The 15,000-nt window shown below is 34.4% G+C and overlaps 1 protein-coding gene across 1 annotated transcript in view; it reads left to right on the forward strand.

Moving 5' to 3' along the window:
* The window catches only part of Unc-115a (Uncoordinated 115a), a 374,086-nt gene that overhangs the window by 349,032 nt on the left and 10,054 nt on the right, over positions 1-15,000 (forward strand). Inside the window, exons 8-17 of the mRNA XM_070138994.1 lie at positions 1-56; positions 2,185-2,259; positions 3,045-3,240; positions 3,748-3,975; positions 5,835-5,953; positions 6,241-6,427; positions 6,675-6,794; positions 11,171-11,268; positions 12,501-12,570; positions 14,329-14,369. The exon at positions 1-56 is cut by the window's left edge and continues 102 nt beyond it. Coding sequence (XP_069995095.1) covers positions 1-56; positions 2,185-2,259; positions 3,045-3,240; positions 3,748-3,975; positions 5,835-5,953; positions 6,241-6,427; positions 6,675-6,794; positions 11,171-11,268; positions 12,501-12,570; positions 14,329-14,369 — 1,190 coding nt within the window. The remainder of the gene's footprint in view (positions 57-2,184; positions 2,260-3,044; positions 3,241-3,747; positions 3,976-5,834; positions 5,954-6,240; positions 6,428-6,674; positions 6,795-11,170; positions 11,269-12,500; positions 12,571-14,328; positions 14,370-15,000) is intronic.

Here is a 15,000-nt window from a genome sequence, read left to right on the forward strand (position 1 = left end):
AGGCTGAGAGGGAACGCGATTTTGATGGCATGAGCTCCACAGCTTCAGAAACACAGGTAGGGAATCAGGGAGTTAAACTTGTTATCTCGTTGTTAACTTGCTCATCATCGGTTGCCTGCTTTGTTGTCCACCATAGCTTTGGAAACTTAATTTTTATCATTTGCAGGGTTGCTTTTATTTCTGTTTTTTGATTTTTGATTTTATTTTTGTTCCCTATGGCTTGTGCAGTTATATTTGCTTTATGTATATGTTTATATGATTGTCAGTAAAGTGCATTATTTATTGTTTCATCTTTATAGATCATTTATTCTACTCCTAAGTAATAGAAATCCTGCAGGTGGTTCTGGAAATAGTATGCAGTGATATGAAAAAGAATGACATATATTTAGTGTTTCTGTATTTCAAAGTGTAAGCGATTGGCACAAGACTCAAGATTAATTCTGAAATATTGAAATGAATAAATGATCAAATGTTTTGTTGCTGGTATGGAGAGTTTAGTTTCAAGGTTATGTTCAGACATGTCTCCTTTGCTTCAATTTATTTTAGGGTTTTACGTATCTGCCCTTTACGTGTAATTATTGTTAAGTGTGCTTCATTTAGAATGCATTTTGAGCTGCCTAGATGTGTTTAAATCAACATCCGTGCTTTGCTGAATTCCCTGGCTCTTGCTTCAGGGATCGAGGTTGCTTTGATTTCGTGCAGAATCAGTTTTAGTGTATGTTTATTGGCGTTTATTTTCTGAATGTTGCAAATTTATTGACATTCTCATTGATTCGAGAAAAGTACTTATGTGGATAGTGACTTGTTTCATATATACAGTTTATATATATTTATGCAGTATATTTCTTTCTCACCTTTTTACCCCCCCTCAATGTAAATTCTTTTTTTCTTATGATGTTTGGAATATAAATGTCATAATTATTATCAGTAGAGTAATTCCATTTCATTTTTTAAGTAAACAACTGAGAGCGATTCAGTTCACAGAGAATCTACAGCCCCTATGACTGACTAAAAGTTTTCTGTAGTCCCTAGTTTATTCTCGCACCATAGTCCAGTACTAAGCAGTAAGTTAACTCGCCCTTTATGTATCGGCAGTTTATCGAAACAGTCGAGTCTTCAGGCAGATGGCGACGGGTATGACATGTAGGAGTGTGCTCAGTGCCTGCCTGAAGTTTTCAAGTTATGTGGTTCTTAGAGCTATCCAGAGACTAACTTTTTGACTTGATAGAGAATCTAGCTGACTAATGCGAGTTGCCCTTCGTGATGTGCACCGAGCAGGGGGACTCCGACTTCCTTGATGTCTGTTAACTTGGTCTCTTTATCTTTGTTTCTTCATCTTTTCATCTTTTCACATTTCCCTGATGGCTATATTTATATTCCTCTGCTCATTTCTAAATTTTTCCTTTTGATTTTTCCATGATACCTATTTTCATGATCTTTTTATATTATTTCTTTTCTTCATGAGTTCCTGATTGCCATATTTGCAATCTTTTTATCATCATTACTGCATTTTTTCATCTTTTCATTTTTCTTTATTTTCATATTTTGTGTTCTTTTTATCTTCATATGTTTTTTCTTTTAATGTGATTGACATGAAGTAGTTTGAAGTTTTGTATTTATAATCTGACTATGCTTGTTGATTTGTGTGGTTATTTATTTATTTATTTATTTATTTTGCCTTATTGAAGGTCATTCAGAAGAAACTTTTAATTCTTTTGATTATTATTATTATGAGTTGACTTTTTATTATTTATTCAGAGCCTTGACATATATGTAATACTAAAAGGAGAATGACAAAGAGGCTTATAATGATCTATTGTAATATCAAGCAGTAGACTAATCCGTATGAAAAATTATGTCAGGAGCCAAGTATCCATCAGAAAATTATAAACTGCAATTGAAATAAACGTGACATCAAGGGAAGTCTAAAGGCGCATAAGAGTGAAATCCTCGAAGTTTTTTGTTGTTGAATTAGATGCCTGATCCTCCAATTTTTGTTTGTTTTTGTTTTAGTATCTATTTACCTTTTTTTTGGCAGTAGTTTCTAGTCTTGGTGGATTGAGTTTTATTTAGATAACAGTTTTAAAAAGCATGTCTACCACCCCAGGCAGACCCCCCCTCCCCCCACTTCTCGTAAGCTTGCATGCATAGACTTACTTTAGTTTTGTTGACCATTCATTTCAGTTTTCTCGATCGCGCACACCAAGCCTTAATGGATCGTTCCGCTCCTATAGCCCCTATAACAGCCTGAACAGGAAGGTGAGGTGCCATTGGGTGGTTGATGTTGGCCATTCATTTGGTCACTTAATTTTGTTGTTTGGCAAAAAAGAAAGTTTGTTGCCATGACAGATAAGTATATATATATATTTTCTTTTACTTCTGCTTCTTCAACTTCATTATTTATCGTCATTGGATAAATTAGATTACTGTATCTGAATTTAGAGTGAACAAATTTATTAAAAGTGATAAAGATCAAATTAGTATCATCTTTGGTGATAGGATTTTTAAGTGTTAAGGTCTGGAAAGAAATAAATGAAAGTGTAACTGATATATTTCATAATATATCTTCACAAGAATTAAATATATTACCATTAGACAGATACACTGAGATGCATCAATTACATCTTTGGTTTGTGAAGTTGTTAATTTGCATATACAAAATCTATCATCAGGATTTATTCTGTTCATTATCGTCCTGACCATAGTCTCTTTAATGACATTATTTTGGTACTTTTAAGAACTTTTAATCTAATTCAGAAATCTTTTAAACAACTGTGCCATAACTGTTGGCTATTTTGATGCATTTTGTTATATATATTATTATAGTCAGATTTTATGGAGATGTGATTATAATCAGATTTTCTTGTATTTTTCAACATGCATAGGCAACAGTATTACTAGATTGATTTGTACCACATATTCTCATCTGGTTATGATGTCTTTAAGGCTTCCATTTTTGAGAGGGCATCATGCTCTAAATACTGCAACCTTAAGAACTAACTCAAAACCATGCCCCAAAGCTCACACTTTTCCATCCGTCGCAGTTCTCGGGTCCGTATCGCACATGCTCACCTGGGCTGATCCTGCGCGAGTACAAATCCTCACAAAGCCCCATCGACATCACCCGCATCTACACGTACTCCTACCTTACTGCCGAGCCTTCCCAGGGGTACCTCAAGCGACCCCTGGACCCGTACGACCGTCCTCCACCAAAGTCTCCGCACTGGCACCGTCCCATGGGTGAGGCACATGATATCTCGCTAGATAGAGGTGGAGTCAGGATTTAGGGTTTAGGTCAGAATAAGTCATGAAAATAATGAAAAAGGAATGAAGACATAAGTAAGAGGCAGCTGCTTGAGGGAGAAAATCACACACAAACTCTATACAACTGTATTGGTGAAACTGCAGAAAAATAGTTTAAATAAGATTAGTTTATAGAATTATCAGACATTAGTTTTCAGATTCTGTCAATAAAATCTTGTGTTTCTGTCACCCTAATTTGTGTACTTTTTTCTGCCAATTTGAAATGACGTTTAGGAAAATTTGCTAACCTAAAGAAAAGTTGAGCATACATAGATTCAATTTTTTTTTTTCAAAGGCTAATATCTTTTAAATGTGTAAGTGTGTATGCAAGAGAATATGCATGTGTGTAGCATTTTTTTCTGCTGTATATTCATATAGGAATTTATTATTTAATGTCTTTACTGTGTGTGTTCTAACATCCCTGTCTCTTTTTTATCCCAACAGTGGATAGTAGGAAGCTGTCACTGCCCAAAACATCTAGTAAACTCGGCATGCGTGTGATGGTAGATAGCATAAAGTCTGAAACACCTAGACCGAAGTCTCCTCACATGAACAATGAAGAGCCCATAACACTCTCACACTACCCCGGAGCACGCAAGCCAACTAGTGGAGATGTGTCACGCATTGAGAGAGACGACTTCCCAGCGCCCCCATACCCCTACACTGATCCAGGTAATTGCTAGAACTGTCTATGAGAAATTTAACTAACTTATTAGCAATATTAGGCATTCTTTAGGCTACATTAGTTATGTTTAGGTGAATATCAACCTTGTATGTACTCTAGTAAGAATCTTTGTTATGATTTTTGTAGCGATAAATAAAGCAGTAGGTTCTGCAAAAGTCAAAAATGTTTTTAGCAATGGAAAAATAGATTTTTACCTGTCAGGTTCAGTCTGAGTAACATTTGCTGTATTTACTGTTTTCTGGCCAAATTCAAATAATGATGTCCATAAGAGGTAGAAAAAATATGTACCGCATTAGTTTTGGTGCCTTGCCACTCACACCATGTAAGTATTGTGCTAGAGCTGTAGAATAGAAGCTTTGTCCATCTGCAAGCTACAAACATGTGCTGGGAACGAGGTGCCATTTTGAGAAAATCCTTGGTTTAGTTTTATTTATTTACCATTTTCATTTATGGGTTTTGGATATTTTCTTTGGGTTAAGCTCCAGCTGCATGTTTGTCTTCAAGTGCATACTGCAGCTTCTAGATTTCAGTGGTAATAGTACATGGCTTGATCCTTATTCTTTGTTATCTTTACTTAATTAAAAGTTCCAACCACATATAAAGATGCTTGTATAAAAGCAGATAGATAATAAAAGTCCCTTCATGCAAATGTTTAAGTACACATGTTTGTGCAGGCAATCTCACAAGCACATAGTCACATATGATGACTCTAGAAGAGTCCTGTCAGGTTATTTTGATTATATTAAAGGTCATGTGGTTGGAACTAGTAAGATGAAACCTTTTTATGGTTTACATTCACTTTTTGAAAACCAAGCATCTAGAATTCTACACTAATATCTGCCATGCTGTTCTGTTGAGTTAGTTGGAATTAGCGGTTCAGTGCAGCATGTAATTCTTCTCTTTCCCTTATTTACTGGTAATTTTCAGAATATGTTTAGAAAAAATATAAGAATCACTTTTCATCTTTTCTTTTTTTAGGAATAATTAGTGAACCAATAGTTAAAGAAATGGGAGGAAAAAAACTTGTTACAGGCATGCTGCACTGTAAAGTAGCTTAACCAGTGGAGTTATTACTTAGAAAACTAAAACTAAAACATCCTGTATAAATTTGTGGTTGGAATGTTTGCCTTTTCACCTTGTTATGAATAACACCAGAAGACATCAGCTCCAAAAACTGTACCTTTAAAAACTCTCATTGATTTGTAGGTGGTTGTATGATCTTTTTGTGTGTGGTGTATTGCTTGCAACACAATCTGCCATTATAATTGATTGCTAATAAGGTAGAGTGTATGATATAGTGTGTTCCAGAGCAAGTTGTGCCCAGTCAACTTTTTTTCACAAGAATCTTAATTTTGTTGATGAGAATTGATTAGTAAGAATTAATGGTTTTTCTATGTTATAAGGAAAATTGCATCAAATATGATTTGCAATTGATGATGGCAGACATGTTTCTATGTGGTTTAGCTTTTATTATTCTTTTGTGCAATGACACACAGATGATTTGCAGGTCTGTTTAAAAAAAAGAAAAAAAATGTTTCCTTAAATGGGCAAAAGAGCCACTTAGAAAAGCACATAAAACTGTGAGTTAATTGGTAAAAGAAAATTGAACTATTAGCCACATGAAAGAAAACAGTACCTCAAAGAACCTTCTTGTGTGTACAGCACAGCTATTCCATTTTCCCCCTTTTTTTTTGTTTTATTCCCTTGTATTTTGTGTTTGCCTTGGTATCCTCTGGTATCTCCCTCGAGCCTCACTCCAGACGCCTGGTAGAGAGCCCCACCCTTGTCTTGTGTTCACTTTGCAAACTAACCCTGGCGACGGGTGTGGCCCTGGCCTCACTTGCAGATGTTTCAGAGCGGCGGCGAAGGTGGTCGGGCAGCACCAAGGCGGTTAGCATTGACGAGACAGATGAGGGGACGGAAATCGAAGATTCCGAAGCCATGGTGGAGGATCCTAAGCTGAAGGTAAGGGAGGAAGGGAGGGAGTAGGAGTGAATTTGAACGTACTTAACCCCTCAGGATTTCAGAATGTTGGAATGGGTTGTATTTGGGAAGCATTTTTGAAGATCTTTGATTATTTACATTTGTAACTATTATATGATTATTTACATTTGTACCTAATATATAATTGTTTACATTTGTAACTGTTATATTGTATTTTATATATACAGCAAAAAATAGAATTGAGATGAATTATTTATTCTGGTTTACTATGATATATGACTGTTAATACTATTACTTGTTATTACCAGCGTGAGGAGGAAGAACTAAGCAAGATTGCAACAGGTATTGGGAAGGTGTTCCTACAGCAAGTGAAAGAGAGAGAAAGGATTAGGGCATGGAAAGCAACTCACTTAGATCCTCGTAACGCATCACGCTCTCCTGCTGCCAATCGCGAACCTCAGAACAAACTGCGCTTTGAATCTTCTCTAAATGCTTGTAAGTTTTTGAGTGGGTAGGATGTAGTACTATCTCCTGATGATATTCATATTTATTGCCTGCAGTGCAACTTGTTGCATTACAGGCTTCATGCTAAGTTGGATGATACATATAAAGTTGCCATAGATGCTATAGGTTTACAGTATTACTCAAGGTTTGCTCTGTTGTATTTCTTTCATTTGCCTCAGTCAAACTTCTTTTATCCTTGTAAAGAAATCCCTCTCTCACAATCCACCATTCTCTCCAGCTCCATCTCGAATGACTGACCACAACCGGTCTTGGGGACCAGAGGAGGAGGAGTTTGACCGGGCTTCATCCTACAGATGCTCCACTGGAAGGTCATCAGCCACGATACCATCCTACAACGGTATGCACTCAATTCTTAGGCCATGTTGGTATATGTAGATGAAGGCACATACTTTTTAGACCCATTTGCAGGGGCATAGAATTTTATTTAAGTAGGGGTATTTTACAGAAGTATGGTGCTATGAGTTAGCTTTCAAAGTATATATTTATCTCTTTGTTTCATGATTATCATTATTCCTGTCAATATTTATGTAAGATCTTTATAGAGCCAGCTTATTTTTAGCTGAGATGTTCATAGGCCTGAAACATTTACTTATATTTATATAGGATTTTGTCTGTAAAAATTGCTTCTTTTTTGGTAATTATATAGCATATATTTGTCTGTGTTAGTTTGTAGTTTTAAGTGATGATATTATGGATAAGTTTTAGATATAGCAATAGTATTAAGTTTGTTGTAAGAAATTTGTATGTTGAAAGACAACTTTGTGTAGTGTCTGATATTTTTTAAGCTTCTAAATAATGTATATGTTTTGTTTGGTAAGAAGTTTCCAGCCTGGGTATGTAAGATCTAATCCTAGCTTGACCAAAAAAGAGAAAAGAAGAAAGAAAAAATCATCATCACAATTACTCAATTCAGATATTAATGATTGGCTGCATATAAAGTCAGTTCATTTTATCTTTTATTTCTATTTTTAATTTATATCAGTTACAAAGTTCACCAGAGTTTTTAAGTAGTTTTCCTTGCTCGCATAATAGATGTGTCAAACAAGTACATCATTGACATGCCCAGCCCCCTCCCCCTACCTCACCCACAATAGTCATCCTGTTTCCCAATATCCTTCCAAAATTCGAGCCTTTGGTGGTGCAACAAGGATGTGGATATTTGGTATGTCTTTAACAATAACTGAGGTCCTTTTTTTAGACATGGATTTTTTTCTTGATGCGTAACTCCCACTTATTGAAGGGACCTGAACTAATGCATCAAGATCTTCACAAGCATCAAAAAGTCCTTTCTTGATATTTCCTTGATATTCACATATTTAGAGACCTTCGTGAGCACAGAAATGTCTTTAGCATCCGATTATGAGACAATCCATGGGGATCTGTAAAGGCTCTTGTCTGAGTCTCATTTGAAAGTCCTCTAGAGTGGTATTAGACGCTCTAACTTGTTGCATCGCCGTTCCTCTTCCTTATCCCAGCACTAGCCGTCAGTTCTGGAATGCGTCACTTTTTCCCCTAAGCTGTTGCAAGTTGTCTTTACAATTGGTAGAAGAGATGTATATCTCTTTTGAGTTTTATGTTTATGAAGGTTATTTTTTAGTTATGTATATATATGTATATATATCTTTTTGCTAATGTTTTTGCATGCACATCGCCAGCATGTATAGCTTAGTCAGTTTGTTACATCTTTTTATTTTCGTTTTAATTGTAGATGTACTTTTACAAAAATCATTATTTTAAGTCAGTATTTAAACAAAAAGGAAATATTTCTAACTTGTAAGAAAACTTTTTTTTTCTCTCTATCTTATAATTTGTTATATGTATATGTATAGGTATATATATATATATATATATATATATATATATATATATATATATATATAATGTATATGTATGTATACACACACACACACACACACACACACACACATATTTATATATAAATATATATATATATATATATATATATATATATATATATATATATATATATATACATATATATATACATATATATATATATACATATATATATACATATATATATATATATATATATATATATATATATATATATATATATATATATATATGTGTGTGTGTGTATATATATATATATGTGTATATATATATATATATATATATATATATATATATATATATATATATATATATATATATGTATATATATATATGTGTGTGTGTATATATATATATATATATATATATATATATATATATATATATATATATATATATATATATATATATATATGTGTGTGTATATATATATGTATATATATATATATATATGTATATATATATATGTGTGTATATGTATATATATATGTGTGTGTATATGTATATATATATATATATATATATATATATATATATATATATATATATATATATATATATATATATATATATAAATATATATATATATATAGATATATATATATATGTATATATATATATATATATATATATATATATATATATATATATATATATATATATATATATGATTATAGAAGAGAGAACAGAAATAAAACAGTTTTCTTCCAAGTTAAAAATATTTCCTTTTCTTTTAAATACTAACAGACATACATATTTACATTCCAAATTAGATGATTGTACATAGTATTTAGGGGAATTAACAGCATACCTTTTAAACATAAGCATTGTACAAAATATGGAGGCACATGGTGTATGTTCACATTTTAAACAAAAGACAATAATAATTGAAACTGTACATGGATACATTCATATATAGTTTTTTCTTGCTTTGTTTTGTTTTTATTCATATGCATGTCATTTTATTTTTCAATATATTGTGTTTTTTAAGTTGTCTGTTGTTTTCTTAAAAGATATTTTATGTTCTAAAATTAGTTTAGTTCATTTAAAGAATAGTTTCTGTTTTCTAGATGGCAGTAGTTTAAGCTGTTAAAATGTTCAGCTGTATTAATATTTCCTTAAAGTTTCCTCACTTGCTAGTTATCAGTTTAGGGAATATTTGCCCTTAACAAATGATCTTGTGACCAGCCAATGCAAGCCTTGCAGGGGTATCTCTTTGCTTTTTGCAGCCATAAGATGCACATGCAAGCACATGTGAGTGTACAAATATAAGTACATTCATGCCTACCCAATTTATATGCACACAAGAAGAAACACACACACACACACACACACACACACACACACACACACACACACACACACACACACACACACACACACACACACACACACACACACACACACACACACATATATATACAAACACAAACACACACAGCAATGAATCACTTATATAGGTAATCCAAATTATAAACAAAACACACTTAGATTCTTTACTCAGTAGAAGTCCATGGTGCTATCTGCCTCTATTCAAATTCCATCTGCAAAAAAGCACATGCTTGGCTCACGTTGGCTGAGTTTGTCACACTTTTTTATATATTGTTTTTGCATGTTTATATTTTTTACTGACCTGGAAATTTTTGTGTTTTCTCTCCCTTCCCCCCACTCCCAAATCCCTTTTTTCCCTTTTTTTTTAATACATTTTTTGCCTGGCTGGCATAAACCCTTCCTGTGCCTTCCCTCTGCCTGGACGACCTATCAACATCAATCCCTCATACACACTGTCTCTGGTTGGTGATGGACTGGACCATTGGATAAAATTGGTGTTGGCGGTGTGTGGTGTGTGGCTTACAATGGGCAACGCACGGTTCAATCTCCCCCCTCCCTCCTCGCGAACGAACAAACGGACGACGATGGTAATGCTGCGGAATATCCAATTGCTCCTCCTCTATCTCCCCCTCCCCATCTCCCCCTTCTTCCTTATGTCTGGTACCAATACCACCCCCTACTAACCTGACAAAAATCATCCCCAACCTGAAAAAACAAAACAATGGCCCAAAATTCCCGACTCCCAATAATTGTGACCCAAATCTTTTACCTACGGCCCACAATAATCTAATCCTATGACCATCCCCTTTGAAAAAAATAATAATAATGTAAAAAAAATTAAAAATGGATCTTGACCCATTACCACTGACCTGTTCCTTGACTCATTCCCATGATCAATCTCCGCCCTCACTCCTTTTATGCCTCCCATGGCCGCAACCCCTGCGAACCCCACCACCACAAATGTCTGTCCTCACCTTGCCTTAACCTCCAACCCCAATCCCACCCTGCCCTACATCATAGTTGTATCAGCCCTTCGAGGGGAGCCTAAACCGGGTTATGGACTCAAGTCGTCCACTCTACCCGCAGCCGGACGCAATGGTGGCCCTGCTGGAATGATCGTGAGTAATCATAAAGATATATTCACCTAGATGTACGAGATCTCTTTTCGTTCTGCTCTCTCTCTCTCTGTCCCACTCTCACTTTCTCGGTCACTCTCTCACTCTCTCTTTCGCACAGAGCTAAGAGGGCTCATCTTTCTCATTTGTGAGTATGGTGTTTTGAGGAAAGCATTTTTAAAGGCAATTTTGTTTTAGATGGGAAAGCATAAAATTCACTTAACACTCCTTGACATCATATGGATGTTACTTTAAAGGTTAGTTGTGAATCACACCTCAGCTAGCTTCCTTTGCCATGATTTGCTTCCTCAACCTAACCCACAAACCTAAAGATAAGTTCTCTGAGCGCTGTGAGTATGAGTGTTGGGAGTGTGGTTACTGACTTGTGCTGGCCCTGTGTGGCCTCCAGTTGTGAGCTCCCTCAGGCAGCCTCCAAAGCCTGGCTATGGTTTCTCGCCGCGCAACACCTTCTACCGTCAGGGCCTTGGATCGTACTCTGCACTCCATGTAAGTCACAGCTTTTACACGCTAATCACACGCTTCTCATATGGCTTGAGCTGAATGGGGAATATTTTTAAAGATTTTAATTTCTGATGGGTTTGGTATTTGAATATCATTTTTATCTTTAACTTTTCTTTGTAGATTTTTTTTCTTGTTGTTTCATTTGCCTCAGGCAAGACAGTGAGAGACCTGCAGGTTTAGAAGTCAGCTGAATATAACAGATCATCTAAAGTTTTTGTGGCTTTTTAATAGTAATTGTATTTTCAATATTGGTTTAATTGAAAATTAATGGGATTTAAGACTTACAGTGCAAAATATTGTGTTTTATGTTTAATTTCAGTTATTATAAATGTATGTTTATCAAAACCCAGAACCTAACATTAAAGTTTGAATATTTTTTTATGTTTAAATGTATTCTTATTAACTGTAATGTTTGACTAATAGCAAGTACAAGAACAATATTAGAAATGAAAATAATGTGCTAGAAAGATTAGAAGGAATAAAAAGAAGAGAAAAAGCTAATACAATGAAAATGATGAACCCACAGGAGAAATTTAGCCAATATTTCTCGCTTCTTTAAAGCACTGGGAAATAAATATAGTGCTCATGTTTTTTCCCTCACATTGCACATGTCACCTCTGTTTTGCCCAAGAATTCCAGTCTTTTTTTTTTGTCTGACTGGAACTCATGCTTTATCACATTGCATTTTGGAAGCATTTTATCAGTAGTTGAAGGTAGAAAATGGTAAGTATTTTGAAAATGAAAATACAAGTAGAAAATGAAATTGAAATGTAAGTAATGGTTGGTTGATTCCTCTTTACTCTGGGTTATATTTCAGTTTTGTTTTAAAGAAAAAGGAAAATCACAGTTATCTGAAATTTAAACAAGGGCAAAAAAGAAAGAGATAATAAAAAGGATAGTGTTAAAAAGATGAAATTCAGATTGAGAAAGAGTTTATAAAGAATCTTAGAGGAAAGTAATTAATGAGATTTTCAGTTATACAGAGATTTTTTTTATATCTTGAGGTTTGAAAGTGATATGTGTGTTTGATTGTTCGTGTGGGTGCATGAGTGTGATGTACAGATGTGCATGTATATCAGCATGCATCTGTGTATGTGTTTGTATGTGCATTTATGCTTGTGTGTATGCTTCTGTGTGCATATGTATTGCATACAAGGTGTTCTCATTCCCAATATTATAGCTGCACACTGTCTCACCTCATATCCTTGCCACCTTAGGGGGACTACAGCTTCACCGGCCTTGGAGAGAAGACCCAGAGCACAGAGTTCAGCAGTGCCCGATCTGACGGTAAGTTTCTGGCCATGCATCAGCTGCTGCGTGTACTTAATATGTGTATCATAATGTACATGATGAATGAGACGGATTAATGCATTTAGGGATTTCAGAGCTCAGCGCGCAGAGGTTATCTGTCGATAACTCTTGCCTGAAGAATGCTAAATATATTATGTCTCTTATGTTGCAAGTTTGAAATAGAGAATAGAAGGATTGTAAAGTAAGTTGATTTATTTTAATGCTGAACATTACATGTAACGAGGTTAGTTTGCTGACTGGCTTTCATGCTATAGACATTTGTGAATAGTTTGGACATTGAAGTTAGTGTTAATATTTTTTTCTTTAGACTCATTCATTTTTTAATGAAAACTGACTTTCTAGATAAATGTATGAAGGAGAATGTGCCTAAATGTAGTTATAATATACCTGCATTGTACTGAGCTGAGGCTGTTTCTGTTATCTGTGCTAATGATTACAAAATATCATATAGGCAGACTTGTGTTAGGCAAGACTTTCATTTATTATTTATTGTTTTCTCTAGTCATTGCATTGCTAACTAACAACCACTCTGTGCTTCTGTGCCTTGTAGTTGCATAATAACTGCCTACACTTGGGTCAGTGGAAATCTGTTTTCTGCAGAGACAATCTCAGTGGTTTGGCTTTTTTCATATATATAAATATTTCAGGATTTTTTTTATTATATTATCAATATTATTATTATTATTATTATTATTATTATTATTATTATTGCAGAATGGTGATATGCAACATTTTCCTGTAGGGAAAGTGATTTCCTCTTATTTTTGTTCCTTCTAATTTCCCCATGGCTGAGTATATGGCTAAAGATGTAAAGAAAAGCCAGCTTTAACCGTTCCACTTCTCAGTACGTCTCCCCATCTTCCTCCTCCTCGCTCAGTCTTGTAGAAGTTGGCAACTTGTAGAGTCAACTGAAGCCACCCTGTTTTCCTCCCTCTTTCACTTTGGAATGCCCATCAGAAGAGCACATCTGATAAATGCCAGTTTCAAACGCACTGATTTCGTTGCCCGGATTGGTTAATACTGAGCCATAATGATGATTGGAATGAGGTTTTGTTCTGTTTTTTTTATTACGTCATCAAAAATTATTGCAATAGAGGCAGATGTCTTTTATTTTTTTTTATTGTTGAATATTAATACACTGTTGTATTTTACTCTTGGAACTGTTGACTATTTTTCTTCTTTTTTAATTCTTTCTCTTGCTAAGGTTTGCAGTGGGAAGTTTGTCTTAGTTATAAGCCTCGTAGCTTTCCAGAAGACTTCAAATCATTTAGTCGATAATTTCATCTTGACTATTTGAAGAGGATTAGAACCATGAAATGTGATAATTTGTATCCAAATATTATATATATATTTTTTCTTTTGTTTCTTTCTAGTCAAACAGTCATGCCTAAGAAATATTCCAAAATCATAATACCCAGTACAGCCAGTCCCTTAAACTGTTACCAAGAATCTTTTGCTGTAGTTTTATTTGTTTATTTTTTATTTATTTAATTATTTTCTTTCTGCCATTCCAACTCTCCACCCAAAGCTCAGTCTCTATAGTCCCTGTCTGTCTTTTTCTTTTCCTGTTTGTGTTTTATGGGCACAGGATTTGTGGTAGACCTATAAATATATATATATAGTATATACATATTTATCTTTAAAAAAAAAGAAGAAAAGAATAGGGAAGGACATTAACATCAGGATCTCGTGAATGAAGATCTTTGTATTTGATTTGTGGTTTTGGTCTCTCAGTTTCAGCAGGTTCGCTCACAGAAGCAGATAGGAGCGCATTGGTATGTATTGAATGCTCGCTCCGAAGGGCACGTGTAGATGTGTGTAGGCCTAGTTAACATGGGATCACAAGGAATTTTGGGCTTGAATTATTGCATTCTTTTACTTAATTTTTTTTTTTTTTTTTTTTTTTTTTTTATCATTTTTATAATTTTTAATTTTTTTGTTTGTTGTACTCTTGCAGATGATGTACAGTGTCTTGTTTCTGTCTGTGTTGGGTTCTGTTCCGATGCGTCTGTGTCTGTTATATTCCCCTCGAGTTTAGATGTGGACTCCCGTCTGTCTTTGTAGTTTCTTAATGCCGTGCCAGATGGCTACCTTAGCATGTCTTTCATTAATGGATATAATTATAATGACAGAAGCATTTTTGTTTGTGTCAGTGTTAATGTTAATTACTGTTGTATTCTAACAATTGTAAAGACAAATCATAATTGACCTGCTGATGAATAGCTCTTGGCTTTTGCGAGACTTGAAGGAGACAGATTGTTATCTTTGAGTGGATGTTTCTTCTATGAAAAAAAATAGTTCCCAACTTTCAGAAACTTACAATTTAACTGTAGCTTTTTATTTCATTTTCATCCGCTTTAGTTATTAATCTTAACACTTCTTGGAGTGACCACAGTGTATGGTTTG

Source organism: Penaeus vannamei, chromosome 25 (genome assembly GCF_042767895.1).
Source record: "Penaeus vannamei isolate JL-2024 chromosome 25, ASM4276789v1, whole genome shotgun sequence".
NCBI classification, from domain to species: Eukaryota; Metazoa; Arthropoda; class Malacostraca; order Decapoda; family Penaeidae; genus Penaeus; species Penaeus vannamei.